This window comes from Myotis daubentonii, chromosome 6 (genome assembly GCF_963259705.1).
Source record: "Myotis daubentonii chromosome 6, mMyoDau2.1, whole genome shotgun sequence".
Taxonomy (NCBI): domain Eukaryota; kingdom Metazoa; phylum Chordata; class Mammalia; order Chiroptera; family Vespertilionidae; genus Myotis; species Myotis daubentonii.
In genome coordinates, this window is record NC_081845.1 from 64,695,575 (window position 1) to 64,709,675 (window position 14,101).

Sequence of the window (14,101 nt, forward strand, 5' to 3'; positions counted from 1 at the left end):
GCCAGCATTCTTCTCTCCTGGCCCTCAAAAAGAACCAATGCTGTCATCTTCTTGATTCTGGATTTCTAGCCTCCAGAACTGTGAGACGATGCATTTCTGCTGATTAAACCACCCAGTCTGTGATGCTTTCTTACAGCAGCCCTAGAGAACTGGAACAGTCACAGAGGTAGTTCCTGACAAAACTAGAATTCAAAATGAGGTCTCCTGCTCAAGCTTCTGCATGGTCTTTCAGTCTCTACTCTGTGATTCTGTGTGGTCTGCGCAGAACCAGCTGGGCGATCTGGAGTTGGCAGTGGCCATGGGAAGGACAAGCCCCTCTGCACTGGTTCACAGGCACAGAAGGAGCCCGTGAGCTCAAGGCCATGGTGTTGAAAATCCCCACTCGCCTGGCTTCCCTTGGAGGGGTGCCCGGGGTCTCTGCTAGGCAGAGGCTGTGACGAGTCAGCTCATGTCTGAAGTGAAACTGGGGCTATTTTTCCTTAAGCATGACTGCTGCCACTCCTTTAAAAACTCCTTTTTGTTGGCTCTGTTCCCCCCATGAGGGGTGACATGAAAGAAGTGAGAGCTTGTGGATGGAGGCAGATTGCAATATCTTGACCAATTTCCTTTAAGGAAATAAGAGGAGACACAATGATCGGAAAGACAAGCTTCATCCATTAAGGAGAAAATAATCAGAAACTTGGGAGAAGATAAATGTGTTCTCCATTTTGATAAGATGCAGAAACTGCTCATTATGAAAAATCAATGATGATGACACAAAGAATAAATCATCTGATATAATGAAAACCCTTTAAGGTCATATGCTTTTCACACAAATGGACTGGGAGAAGTAAATACTCCACTTGTGAACATCCTCCTCTTCAGTAGCACACAGTATAAACCAAATTGGAACCATCTGTTTAAAAAGAAATCTTTCGGTCTTTACAAATCTTCTAAATGTATTAGTAGCATGTGGACTGAGTGGTGATGCTATCTGAATTGTTATTTGGTCATAAAGACCTAGCTGGTATAAAACTCCCAGGTTAAGCGTCTCCAAGAGAAGACTATATTTTCTACATTGTCCACATGGATATATGTAGAAAACTCAAAATTATATCAGAAAAATTATATTTGTATATGATATAGATATGTTCCTGGGCATATCAATTTGTGAAAGCTCATACTAACAAACCTCTAAGATCGAATGTAAACTGCTTTATTTTTGCGAAGATACTCACGGCAGGAAGTGCAAAGAAAGAAATGCCAAGGAGCGCAAAGCCTGCAGAAAGCAATCTTCCCAGCCAAGTTAGGGGAGTTTTGTCTCCATAGCCAATCGTTGTCAATGTAATCTAAAAACAAAATAAATAGAACGTGCAGCTTAAGTACGTGAGAGGAAAGTCAGGACCTATGAACAGGAGGCAAAGCAACGTTTCCACTAAATCAGTATTCAACAAGTCTTGTTGGCTCATTTTATTACTGTGCTTTAATTTTCCATGACGCATAACAGAACTTCTCTTTGTTTAAGATAGGGAATAACCTACATACTTGTTCCTACTTTATAACACAGTTTTCCATCTTTTCTAAGGGCATTCAAAGAAAGGTTATTTAAGTGAGTGGATAACCATCAGTGATACAGAAATGATAGCACCGCGGATTTAGGACTGATTCAGTACACAAAACGATAATTTATGTCAATTATGGCTGTTCATTTATTACCTTGGCAGACATTTCCTAAAGGTCTGGTGCATGCAAGGTACGTGCTATGATTTGTAGTGGAACAAAAACAAGTGGTACATAGTTCTTGTCCTGAGATATTTACGGCATAAGAGGGGAGACATGTCACACAAAAATCATTAAAACAAAAAAGCAAGACAGGTATTATTATGGATGCACAGTTAATCTGCCATGGGAATTCAGAGAACAGATGATTACTAGCTTGGGTGGTTGAAGAGGCTTTACTGGGAGACGTCATTAAACCTAGGCTTTGAAGGATACACACATATACATATATATATATATATAGGTGTATATATATATGTATATATATATACATATATATATACACCTACACACACACACACACACACACACACACACACACACATATATATATATACCTATATACCTATATACCTATATACCTTCAAAGAACATATATATATATGTTTTAGAGAGAAAGGAAGGGAGAAGGAGAGAGAGAGAAACATTGATGTGAGAGAAACATATCAATGGGCTGCCTCCTGCATATCCCCTACTGGGGATCGAGCCTGAAACCTGGGCATGTGCCCTGACTGGGAATCGAACCAGTAACATTTTGGCGCATGGGATGACATTCAATAAACTAAGCCACACTAGCCAGGACAGGACTTATATTTTGAGAGGCAGAAATGATAAAGAGGGTGATCTGGGTGAGGGTGACCAGCTGCACAGTAATGAGAAGAAATAGGGTAGGTTCTGGAAAGCATAAGTTGTTCAGTTGTTCAGGTAGGTCTGAAGAGGATTAGTGAAAGGGGAGGTTAACCAGATCAGGGAGTGCCTTTGTCTCTCCCATGGTCAACTGCCCAGAGGCTTTCCATGCCCCTTAGAACAGTCTCAGCTCCGCTCCAGTGCCTATGCGGTTCTGCAAGATCTGGCAGAATGAAGGGCAAGGGGACTGGAACAGTGGCAGTGGGACTCTATGGGAGTGGAGGAGGAAGAGATGCGTTTAGGAAGTTCAATAGGAATACATTTATTGACTGCCTGGGATGAAGGGGAAGACTAAGTGAACAAGGGCTTGACAATTTCAAGGGGAAGGTAGTTGTACCATAAATAAAAATATAATAATGAGGAAGAGAAAGCTTTGGAGCAAAGGTGAAGAGTTTGGTTTTGCAAGAAAGGGTTTTAAAAATGTCAGTGTGATGCTGATCTAGAAATGTTGAGCAGGAAATTGAGATCGAAAGCTTGAGTCTTGAGAGAGAGATTATTGGGGTTGGCATGAGATTTGGGTTTTGGATTCAGGCACAGGGTGATTATTGAAGTTCTGTGAATAAAGGAAATTGCAAAGCATTCAAAGAAGGGTCCCAAAGACACTTCAGGAAACACAGACATTTAAGGGAAAGTAAAATAAAATAAGAATTTTGTTTTTTTAAAAAAACAAGAGAACTAAAAGTGAGTAATAGAAATGTAAACTTAATGGAGAAGAGTTTCACAAAGGACCAGGTGATCCCTGATGTCACAGGCTCATAGATAACAAGGAGAATGAGGACTGAGAAAAGATATTGATACAGAGATAGACTAGTGATTTTTAACTAAGTGGTTGCTGTGGTCACATCATCTTACCAGGGCTTTGAAGGAGGGTTAACATTTTTAGAGGCAGAAACAATAGAAGGAGGTAAACTCCATGATGCCAGACTTTTCAGAAGCATTCCATTCAGCTGACCACCCCTTCCTAGACTCTCTCTCCTCTCCTCACTTCTTTGGTTTTCCCTTTATGTCTTTGGTGGCTCCTCTTACGTGGCTCCCCCTAATTTAGTCAACCCTTGAATTTTGGATTCTTGAGGGTTGTTTCTGGGTCTTTTTCTGTTTTTTAAAATTATATTTTCCTCTAACTTTCCTTTCTCTTCCATACCCTCCTCTCCCATTCCCAGGTGATCTTAAATGCTCTCATGGATTTAAATACTATATTAACGCTGAACACAGCAAATTTATACTTCCAGGCCAGACCACTCTTCTGAACTCCAGGTTCACAAATCTGCACTTGATTTTTTTTCTATTTGGATGTTGCACAGTCATTTAAACTTAGCACGTTTAAAAGAAATCTTGTTTCTTTCCAACCCATTACTCCCCAAATGTTTCCCCTTTCATCCTAATTCAGAGCACCACCATTTACCCAGTTGCTCATGTCAGAAGCCTCAGAGTCATCCTAATTGCTCCTTCCCTCACTCCTCTTACTGAATATGTCAGCAAGACCCATTGTTTCTATCTCCCAAAGATACTGCATACTCATGCCCTTCACTCTGTCTTCACTGCCACCACAGTAGAGCAGGTTGCTACTGCAGCCTCTTAATTGCTCTGTCTTTGCTCTTGCCTCTTTCCAATTCCTTCTCCACACACCTGCAAGGGGTATCATTTTCTTGTTGTTTTCTAAAAACCCTTCAATGGCTACTTATTGAATTCAGAATAAATTCTAATCTCCTAACTATGGCCTACATGATCAGGTCTCTGCCTACCTCCGCAAGAACATCCTGATTTCCCCCTTGCTCACTACCCTTTAATCACAGCGTCCTTTCAGATGCTCAAACAGGCCAGTGTATTTCTGCCTCAGGGCCTCTGCACATCCTATTCCCTCAGCCAGAATTGCTCTTCTCCCCACTCTTTCCCAGGTTCTTTCTCATCCTTCAGATCTTCTCCAAAAGACCCCAACAGCAGAGAGGCCTTCTCTACCCACTTCGTCTATCATGGAACCTCATTCATGTCAATTTCAGATCCTTGTTTCTTAAGAGCACTTGGCATTAGTGGTAGGTAGTTCACTGTCTTTTTCTTTGGTGGAAGGGCTCTTATTTCCTTTACTAGAGGGAGGAACCACGTCTTTAATCTTTGCTAGCTCCCTCATATCTAACACAATGCTTGCCACAAAGTAGAAGGAGCTCAATGAATATTTAGTAAATCAATGAAGAATCCTTTCAAGAATATTGGTGACAAATGGAGGGAGGGCGAGAACTCCCTGACTTGAGGAGAGGCTTTCCAGGATGTATGTGCACCTGTCTGCAGAGAGGATGAGACTGAGGGGGGAAGGGGTGATGGTTTTATGATGGGGTAAGGTACCCAAGGAGGCAGAGGAAAAAGAATCAAGGGTACAGTTGGAAGGGTTAGCCTTGGCAGTGTGAAAAGACACCTATTACACGCTGGGGAGGAAATGTGGATGGACACAGTGGGAGTGGAGGGCAGGACTGGGAAGGTTCTAGCCAGTTCCCTTCAGTTCCAGTGAAGGAGATGACTGGATTACCTGTGGGGAGGAAAAGGCACGTAACAGAGGAAAAGACTTGGGCTGTGAGGGTGTGAGAGGCATCAAGTACAAATCAACCAGAAGCAGAGGAAGGCCATCAAGGTTGAAGAGAGGGACTTTGTAGTGGAACCCAGTGACCAAGTTAGTAAAATGCCACCCACAGTATCAGCAGGGGACTCTCAAAGGGATTCCCTGGGTTTGCAGAAAAAATATCTGGCTCAATTTTATTACAGGTTCCCAATCTGAAATCTATGGGAAAGATTTTAATCTACTGCACTTTTCCTACAAAATACCTTAATCCTTTTACAGCCGTTTATTAATTGTAATAAACTGAAGGAGAAATTTCATAGTTTGGTCACAGCAATAATGTCACATTTCACGGTTTGCTTTACATTCTCATTATACATGTGCATTATTCTCCTGGGCCCTGTGCTTAGAGAGTGGGTTTTAAACCACTGCCTCTAGCTCGGAAGAATGAGACATGGCCAAGTGATGACGTGCTCAGTGTTGCTTTCTGAGTAGAGGAATGCCTGCTCTCTCATTCCCAGAGGGTTGCCCTCAGTCTTACAGGGTGGTTTGTGCGGGAGAAGAGCGTTGTGAACTCTGAGAGCAGCACCCTGGAGTCCCTCTGGGGGCAGCAAAGACTCTGCCCACCTTCTCTGCACTCTGGTTCAGATTTCTGGATGATCACGTCTCATCACGTGCAGGAGACTGGAATGACCAGCAGCTTGGCCACAGCAACTTCCTCCACTCCGATTTCAAAGTCACTCCAATTTCAACATCTCTCGGGTGTTGCTTGGTTGAAAACATAGGGGCCTTTTATTGCCAGGCTAGGTTTGAGAAGGATCTGCCAACTGAGTGGCAGTTTGTCTCTTTCTGAGCCAGGGAGGGGGTTGGTGAGGGGTTTCCTGGGCGTATCATTTCACCTCCTGTGGCTAAAAGGGGACCACTGAGCTTTCTGATGTGAATGAAGAGATAGCAGCAGACATGAAATTAGGACGTTTCTAAGATGAACGTACAATAAAAAGATGTGAGCCATCTCGATATATTCATGCTGGCCCATCCTTTCCACGTAGCTGCTGACTCTCTAAGGCAATGCCTGGCTGCATTCGGTAAAACCATCCTCAGATGAGGCTTGCATAGGTGTTCACTGATTTTCTGGACTTTCAGGTCAAGCTGTCCTTGAAGTACAAGTGCGTCTCCTTGGGACAGAACAACTACATTATGTTTCTTATCCTAGCACTCGGCAGGCTCTGCTAAAGGTTATCAGCGTGTCCTCTGCCCGTGGGCTGGACAGCAGGGGCCCCTTTGGTGCTTATTCTCCTATCCTTATGCTGAACAATAGACCCACGTCTGTCTCCCCGAAAACTTGTGACTCTGTCAGTGGCTGGGCCCAGTAATGATTCCTTTCGCGTGGATCTGAAGTCAGAGGAAGGTGGCTTGCACAGGACCCCGAAGGCACCAGCTCTTCAGGGGGCTCCTGGCACAGCAGCCTGTTTCAAGGGAAACTTGGGAGGCGGCCTACGTGAACTTCAGGGGATTGCAGAAAATCACACTTGGAGGAAATCCACTATATTGGGCATAATTCCTTTTTTGACCTACTTCCAGGGTTTATAAGAGATATGCTAGCTAACATATGCTAGATTAAATTTTAAAGATTTATTACTCTATTTATTTATGCACTTATTATTTATTCCTACTCACTGACATTTTGTTTTCTTTGCCAGTTATTTATTTAGCATAGGTTTGCCATGGCAATTATAATAAATTTGCTAGTCAATGCCACACAGGATAATGTTTCTTAATAAGCTAAATAAAGAAATAACATACTCCAAACAAATGACAGATTAATCACATTATTGTTCCAGGCAAGGGGAGATGATAGAAATAAATTCCAACTTTTAATAGTGGTATATCTTTTTATACACTGCTCATTAACTTTTGTTGCTGTTGTTAATCCTCATGGGAGGCTATATTTTCTATTGATTTTTAGAGAGAATGGAAGAGAGAGGGAGGGAGGGGGTAGAGAGAGAGAGAGAGAGAGAGAGAGACTGACTCATGGACTGGCTCCTTCATTTGCCCCAACCAGGGCTGGGGATTGGACCTGCAACCCTTTGGTGGGCAGGCTGGCACTCTAACCACTGAACAGCCAGGGCTGCTCATTGACTTTTGACCATGGTGCTTACAATATCATTAGAAATGGTCATGAAAATTTTGAATTTACTTTTAAAAATTAAAAGATACATTTAAAACATTTCCAGTATCTTTTTAGTGCAGTTTCAGTCAGAGTAATACTTTGATTAAGTGAGAGGATGCCATTCGCCAACCAGCCTGTATGGCTTGAGGTGAGGCTGGCAGATGTGTCCTCAGGCTGTGCCTGATGGGACAGCTGGGGGCCTGAGAGGAAGCGACGTCAGCCCCTGCTCCATCCCGTCAGCCTCAGGAAGGCTGGCAGTCCGTGCTGCCTCCCCCCACCCCACCAGGTGGACCATTTATGTGAAGGTGACTTGGCAGGTAGGAAGAGCTCAGATAAATGTTTGCCCTCATATTCCATATGCTCAACTGCAGTCACCCAGGCGAGAAAGGATATTTTCTGAAAAATCTGTGGGTTGCAAATATTGGCATAAAGGTGTATTTGCATTAGCAAAGGCTGAGGTGCATTGGGAGTACTTAGTGTGTTTAGCAATCAAGAATTCTTCCTTAGGAATAACACTACAAAATAAATGCAAATTCTGATTTTAAAAAATGAAATGGCATAAGCTATGGCCAGATTATAATTTAGACATCAGTTAGGCTAGTTTGTTTTTTTAATAGCAGAATTAATTCCAGACCAGGAGTTATAAATCCTTTCTTCTTTCCTTCAAGCAACAAATCAACAAAAATTCATTGGTCTGATTTGGAAGATACAATTAAGAATACTAGTTTATAGTTAATTCACTCATGTGAGCAAGTTAAGAATATACTAGTTGTAGATTTCCATAGCACAGTATAGTTTCTCCACAAGGTGGGGGGGGGGTCCTTTAAGGGAGGATGATTATCATTGGCAGTTTGTCGACAATTTTTCTCCCCTTCCCTCGCCTCCCCTCCTCTCCTTTTTCTCTTTTCCCTCTCCTCATTTCCTTGGGTCACCTCCTGAGTACCTGGTTTCAGGTAGTGGGTACACAGAACCTGTGCAGTTAATTTTGAAATTTGGTCACCTTGGACTAGTAGATCGGAAAGGTTTTCAATCTTTAAACATCAGAAGCTCCTGTGGTGGTGGCATCATATAATTTGGGTTCTGCTGCGGCAGGTAGCTCAGGGCATTAGCATTCTATATTTTCCTACCAGGCTTGTGGTCAAATATGTAACAACAGGAGTGACTAACATTTGTCCAGTGCTCGATAAAGCACATTTACATGCCCCGATTTAACACACACAGCAACTTCATGTTTGGGTAACATTATAATAGCCATTTTATGGAGATATTAAATGATTGCTTAGTATCACACCTTCACTAAATCATAATGATGGGGCTGGAACCCAGGTCTCCTGACTATTACTTTGTCATTTTCTATATAGCATGTGCTCAATAGTTATGGAATAATACCGAGCAAAAGTGTCCAGAGCCATGTGTGAGATGACATTAAAAAAGGAACAGAGTTCTCAGGAAAGACTTCTCCAAAGAGGCTTATGACCAATGTACTTCATAAGTGCATGCCATTAGGTAGGCCTGGGACTTGTCGATGCTCCTAACAGCCAGGGTGCTTTGGTGGGTATGGTTGGGGTATGTGTGTTTCAGTATTTACTCGGTGGTTAGCAATATTCTTGAAGAGTTAGAACTGGTGTGTTGGTTATCTCACGGCAAGTAAGGCTTTGATACCATCAGGTAATGCATTGGTGGTAGGAAACTTTTGTTAACTTTTATTTAATGTACCAGCACTGAGTCAGAAAACAACAGCTCATAAAAGTTGCAGAAAACACTTTGTCCTGGGAAACCCAATGTAAGGAGGGTTGATTCTCAGAATTATAACTGGTATTAACAAGGGCAAAGGTATTTTTGTTCATTCCACAAATCTGTACCATTTCTTATTCTTAGATTTTGTAGGTGGTACGACCTGTTGAGTACACAGTATACTATATTATACACAGAGCCTTCCATATTGTTTGCTTTGAGACAGATTGTTACGATATTCAGCATGTATTATAGGACTAACTCTGGCTGATACTGAATTCTTCTACATGCCTAAAGTAATTTCAAGGTGAAGGTTATATTCAGATGCTACTCAAGAGTATATTTATACTACATGCTACTGTACTTATTTTATTAAAAAAAACCCACCCCAAACAGCATCTTCATCATAGGAATAGCAGTAAATAGAAAGAGGATCAGCTGGTCTTTACCAGGTTATTACAAGAAAAAATTACTTCAGGAAAACCTGATCTTAAGTTATTTCAGAACAAATCTAAAGCAAATCAAGAGGAGAAAAATAATAACAGGAAAAAAGGTAATAAAAAATAACTGCAATAAAAACTGTTATAAATTTATTTCAGGATAAATCTACAGTAACTAAAGAGAAAGAAAATAACAGGAAATAACATTAAATGGAGCTCTGCCCAGCAATTAGAAGCTCCTTCTTCCAGGAGCTGGTGCTATCTCAGCCACTAGGTTTACTTCACACACCCCTCCTCTGCTTCCTTTGTCATCAACACCCTTCAGTTGCCACTTCAGAGCCCAGAACATCTTTTCGTCTCAACCCCCAATCCCAGCTTCTTTGCTTAAGCTCTGGGTCCGCCATGAAGCATATAGCTTTGTTTGTTCCTTTGGTTATAAAGGTGCTAACATCCAGGACAGCAATGTCTACATCAACAGTAGCCACCATTTCTGACTGGGCACTTGCTGTGCTGTTAGTATTGGACTCTTTTTTAATTGGTTATCCCACTTACTCAATGAGCTAATAAGTACCATTATTCACTAGCACAGAATTGTTTTCAGAGAACAAACTTCTTTGAATTTCTGTTGGCTTTAAGCAGTGCTGATCACGCCATTGTATTTCTCTAAAAGTTGCTCTTGGAAATAGCTTTCAGCATCTTCTTAATGAAAGAAGTTTAGTAGCTGATATTTAGAATTCACTGGGATGCTGTTACCCTGGGCCACAAATTGCATTTTGATATTTAATGTTGATACTTTGGGCTTTTTTAATAAAGGAAATTTCCTTTTTTTTTTTTTCACCAAGCCTAGAAACACTTACTTAGAAACACTCCATTCAAGACGTGTTCACTTCCCTATTTATTCTGGATTCTTCCATAGTTAGCAAGGTGTCTGTTATGTGCAACGCAGACAATTTTAACTAAAAAGTATCCAGATATATATTCTTTAATGTCTTGATTAACACATAATGGAAAGTATAGTATTCTAAATTTATTTTTATTTTACACTGAAGATGTACATATTCTTATAATGAATAGTAATAATAAGTCCACTGTTTGCTTATTATTTTAGGCTTTAGACAATTTCATTAATGAGTCAGTTAATATCAACAAACCACTGTGAACCAAAAAGGCCATTTTACTCCTAGAAACTTAATGTCTTAGGAGATTTTCATTCTTATATTCAAGACTAGATTTTTTTCTTGAAAAAAACAAACAAACACACACACAAAAAAGAGACATATTCAGCCATTCAAGAAGCCAGTTAAGTACTGGTTAAACTTCAGTCAAAATAACACTATTGAAATGCAAATTGATGAAAATATGTTGCTCCCCTCATGTGGGAAGAGCTCAGGAGATTTATCTCAGTGCAGTGGCAGATGCAATGGCGTGAGCGCACTCCGCCTATACAAGCTTCCTCGGCACACCGGGAAGTGGTAGCGCCCACCTGAGTAAGCCCCCTAGAGCCCCTACATAGTACCCTGATCTTTCCTACCATTGGTTGCCCTAAGGATGGTGTAAACTTCTGATTGGTCTGGAATGTTATATATGTTGCTGCACTTAAACAATAAACTCAGACTGCGTCTTGAACCTGTCTCCGGAGTCGGGCATGCTTTGTTAGGACTCCGTCGGCCTCACCCCCGCGGGCCCCCCTGCCTCACCCTCACCTTCCCCAAAGTCACAGATATGATCTTTGAAAATCTGCTGCTCAGATTATTCTAGCAAAAGAAGCAAGCTGTTGACTAAGTGAAAGATATAGTAAGAGTTTCCCATATACTATTTAACACAATACAACAATTCATATCTATACTAATAGTAGAGGAATATGCAAATTGTCCAGGACGCTGTCACAGTAATGACTGAACAGCAGGCTGTGTGGGGTGACCAGGCTGGCGGGGGTGGGGGTCAGTTTGGGATGACCAGGCCGGCAGGAGGGGCAGTGAGGGGCAACCAGGCTGGTGGTGGGGCAGTTGCGGATGAACAGGCTGGCAGGGTGCGGGCAGTTGGGGGCAACCAGGCTGGCAGGGGGGGCAGTTAGAGGTGATCAGGTTGGCAGGCAGAGACGGTTAGGGGATCGGGCGTAAACCGGCAGCCAGACATCCCCCAAGAGGTCCCAGATTGGAGAGAGTGCAGATTAAGCTGAGGGAACCCCTCTCATGCACGAATTTCATGCACCAGGCCTCTAGTGTTATAATAAAAGCCTAAGTGACCGTTACAATGGAATGACCAGAATGACCGGTCGCTATGATGCGCACTGACCACCAGGGGGTAGATGCTCAACACAGGAGCTGCCCCCGGTGGTCAGTGTGCTCCCAGAGGGGAGCGCTGCTCAGCCAGAAGCTGGGCTCACGGCTGGTGAGCGCAGCGGCGGTGGCAGGAGCCTCTCCTGCCTCCATGGCAGGACTAAATAGCAGCGAGCAGGCAGGCAGTAAGGAGAGAGGTCCAGGACTGTGAGAGGGCACAGGCTGAGCTGAGGGATCTGCCCCCCCCCCCATAGTGCACGAATTTCATGCACTGGGCCTCTAGTTAGTAATAAGGGGGAAAGGAAGACCAATGGAAAAAGGGGACAGAGCTGGCAGGCTGAAGTCCCCAACAAGGGCATCCCAATGGGAAGAGGAGCACCCAAGTGACATGGGAGTTTAAATAGTTAGAATTATCAAAGAGAAGCAAACACTAAGCTTAAATTCAAGTCATTGCTTTAAAGGCTGGGTTTATAAATTCTCTTCCCCTCATTAACTAGAGAAGTCTTTTGTTATCTCAGTTTACACAATTTATCCCACCATGAGTCACAGATTTTCATTCGCTCTCTACATACAGGGGTGGGCAAAAGTAGGTTTACAGTTGTGAGCATATGAAACGGTTTTATTCTTGTATTAATTATTAATTATTGTATTATTTTCCTCACGAACACCTGTAAACCTACTTTTGCCCACCTCTGAATAAGAAGTGTTTGAAGAATGTCAGATGACTTTTCTCTTTTGGGGTTTCTATTTTCCTCCTTTCTAAATGACCATTATTGCTGGTGGGCGTGGGAGGAAGTGGTGTTGAAAACAAATTAGTACAACAACGGAATGCTTTGTTGTCAATGGTGCAATCTTGTAGACATTTACTCTGATAATTTAAAAGATCTTAATCTAGAGGTGAATACATTTTTGATTCTTACTCATTTTATTGCTGCTATACAATCAACAAAAATACCAAGTTCTGCTTAATATAAGCCCTGACAAATTTCCTTTGTCCTTGACAAAAGTTCTGGTTCCTGGTGATGTGGTTTTGGGGAACAATGCAACAACTGGTAATAAACCTATACTCCACAAAGTTAAAACAAACAACTTGCCAATGTTTTAATCACAGTTTAAGAAAATGATTTATTTTTATTTTGGCAACAATCCAGCCAAAGTTATAAGAGAACTTAACATTGTTAGACCAAAGAGATGGAGAGACTCTTTAAATAAACAATTATAAATGCTGTATATTTTCACATAACACTCTGTTGGAATGTCTTAAGGAATAAAATAAAAAGGATATAGTTATGAATTGAATAAAGCACTTCTTTATCCTGTGACATTCTTATTAATGGAACATGTTTCAATGAATATTTTTTATTTTATTTTATTCATTTATTTATTTTTTCTTTTAGGCAGTACATTTATTAAATGCATAGTAATATCAACATATTTGCAAACATTGAACTTGATAAACTTGTTCTGACTCAGATCTAGTTAATGTCAATAGTTTCATAGAAAGAGGGCCTTGGGAGTTAGTGTTGCCCTGGCCATTACTAGTTATAAAATATAAGGCAATCAGTCGCGTTGGCCTTACATTCCTCAATAGGTGATAAGATTATGTGACCTCTAAGGCCTTTTCTAGTCAATGACTGTTTTTTAAATTCTTTACAATGCAGGGAAATTTTGCTTCAATGGAAAACTATGCATTGTTTAGAGTACCCCTTCCAGGTTATTGAATTGTGATTTTATGGGGCTCTGTACCTTGCATGGCCTTTGAGTTATTTTACAGCTCTGCAGATTGTAGATAATTGGTAGCAATGCAAAATAATTCTTGTCTATAGACATGGAAATAAATTCTGTCTAGTGGTAGTTTAATTGACTTCCCTCTCACACTGTTCAAAGCAGCCAGATTTGCCTTTATTTGTACATTCATTTAAGAGGACATACAGATGGCCAATAGACATATGAAAAACATGCTTAACATCACTAATCATCAGACAGATGCAAATTAAAATCACAATGAGTTATCATCTCACACCTGCCAGGATGGTTACCATCAATAAATCAACAAACAACAAGTGCTGGCAAGGATGTGGAGCAAAGGGCACTGTGGTGCACTGTTGGTGGGAATGCAAAGTGGTGCAGTCACTGTGGGAAACAGTAGGAAGGTTCCTCAAAAAATTAAAAATGGAACTGCCTTTTAATCCAGTAATCCCACTCTAGGGATATATCCTAAGAATCCTGAAATACCAATTCAAAAGAATATATGCACCTCTATGTTCATAGCAGCATTATTTACAATGGCCAAGATATAGAAACAACCCAAGTGCCCATCAGCAGATGAGTGAATAATAAAGCTGTGAGACAGATACACAATGGGATACTATGCAGCTGTAACAAAGAAGGAACTCTTACCTTTTGTGACAGCATGTCACAGGTGAGGGACTGGATGAAAGAAACTGAAGGGAGCAGCCAAAGCACATATATTCATAACCCATAGGTT

General features: G+C 41.5%; 1 protein-coding gene across 2 annotated transcripts in view; it reads right to left on the reverse strand.

The window, feature by feature from the left end:
* The window catches only part of KCNQ5 (potassium voltage-gated channel subfamily Q member 5), a 529,981-nt gene that overhangs the window by 100,388 nt on the left and 415,492 nt on the right, over positions 1–14,101 (reverse strand). For both annotated transcript variants that reach the window (XM_059701183.1, XM_059701182.1), the window contains exon 6: positions 1,218–1,328. In XM_059701183.1, the coding sequence (XP_059557166.1) occupies positions 1,218–1,328 (111 nt within the window). The remainder of the gene's footprint in view (positions 1–1,217; positions 1,329–14,101) is intronic.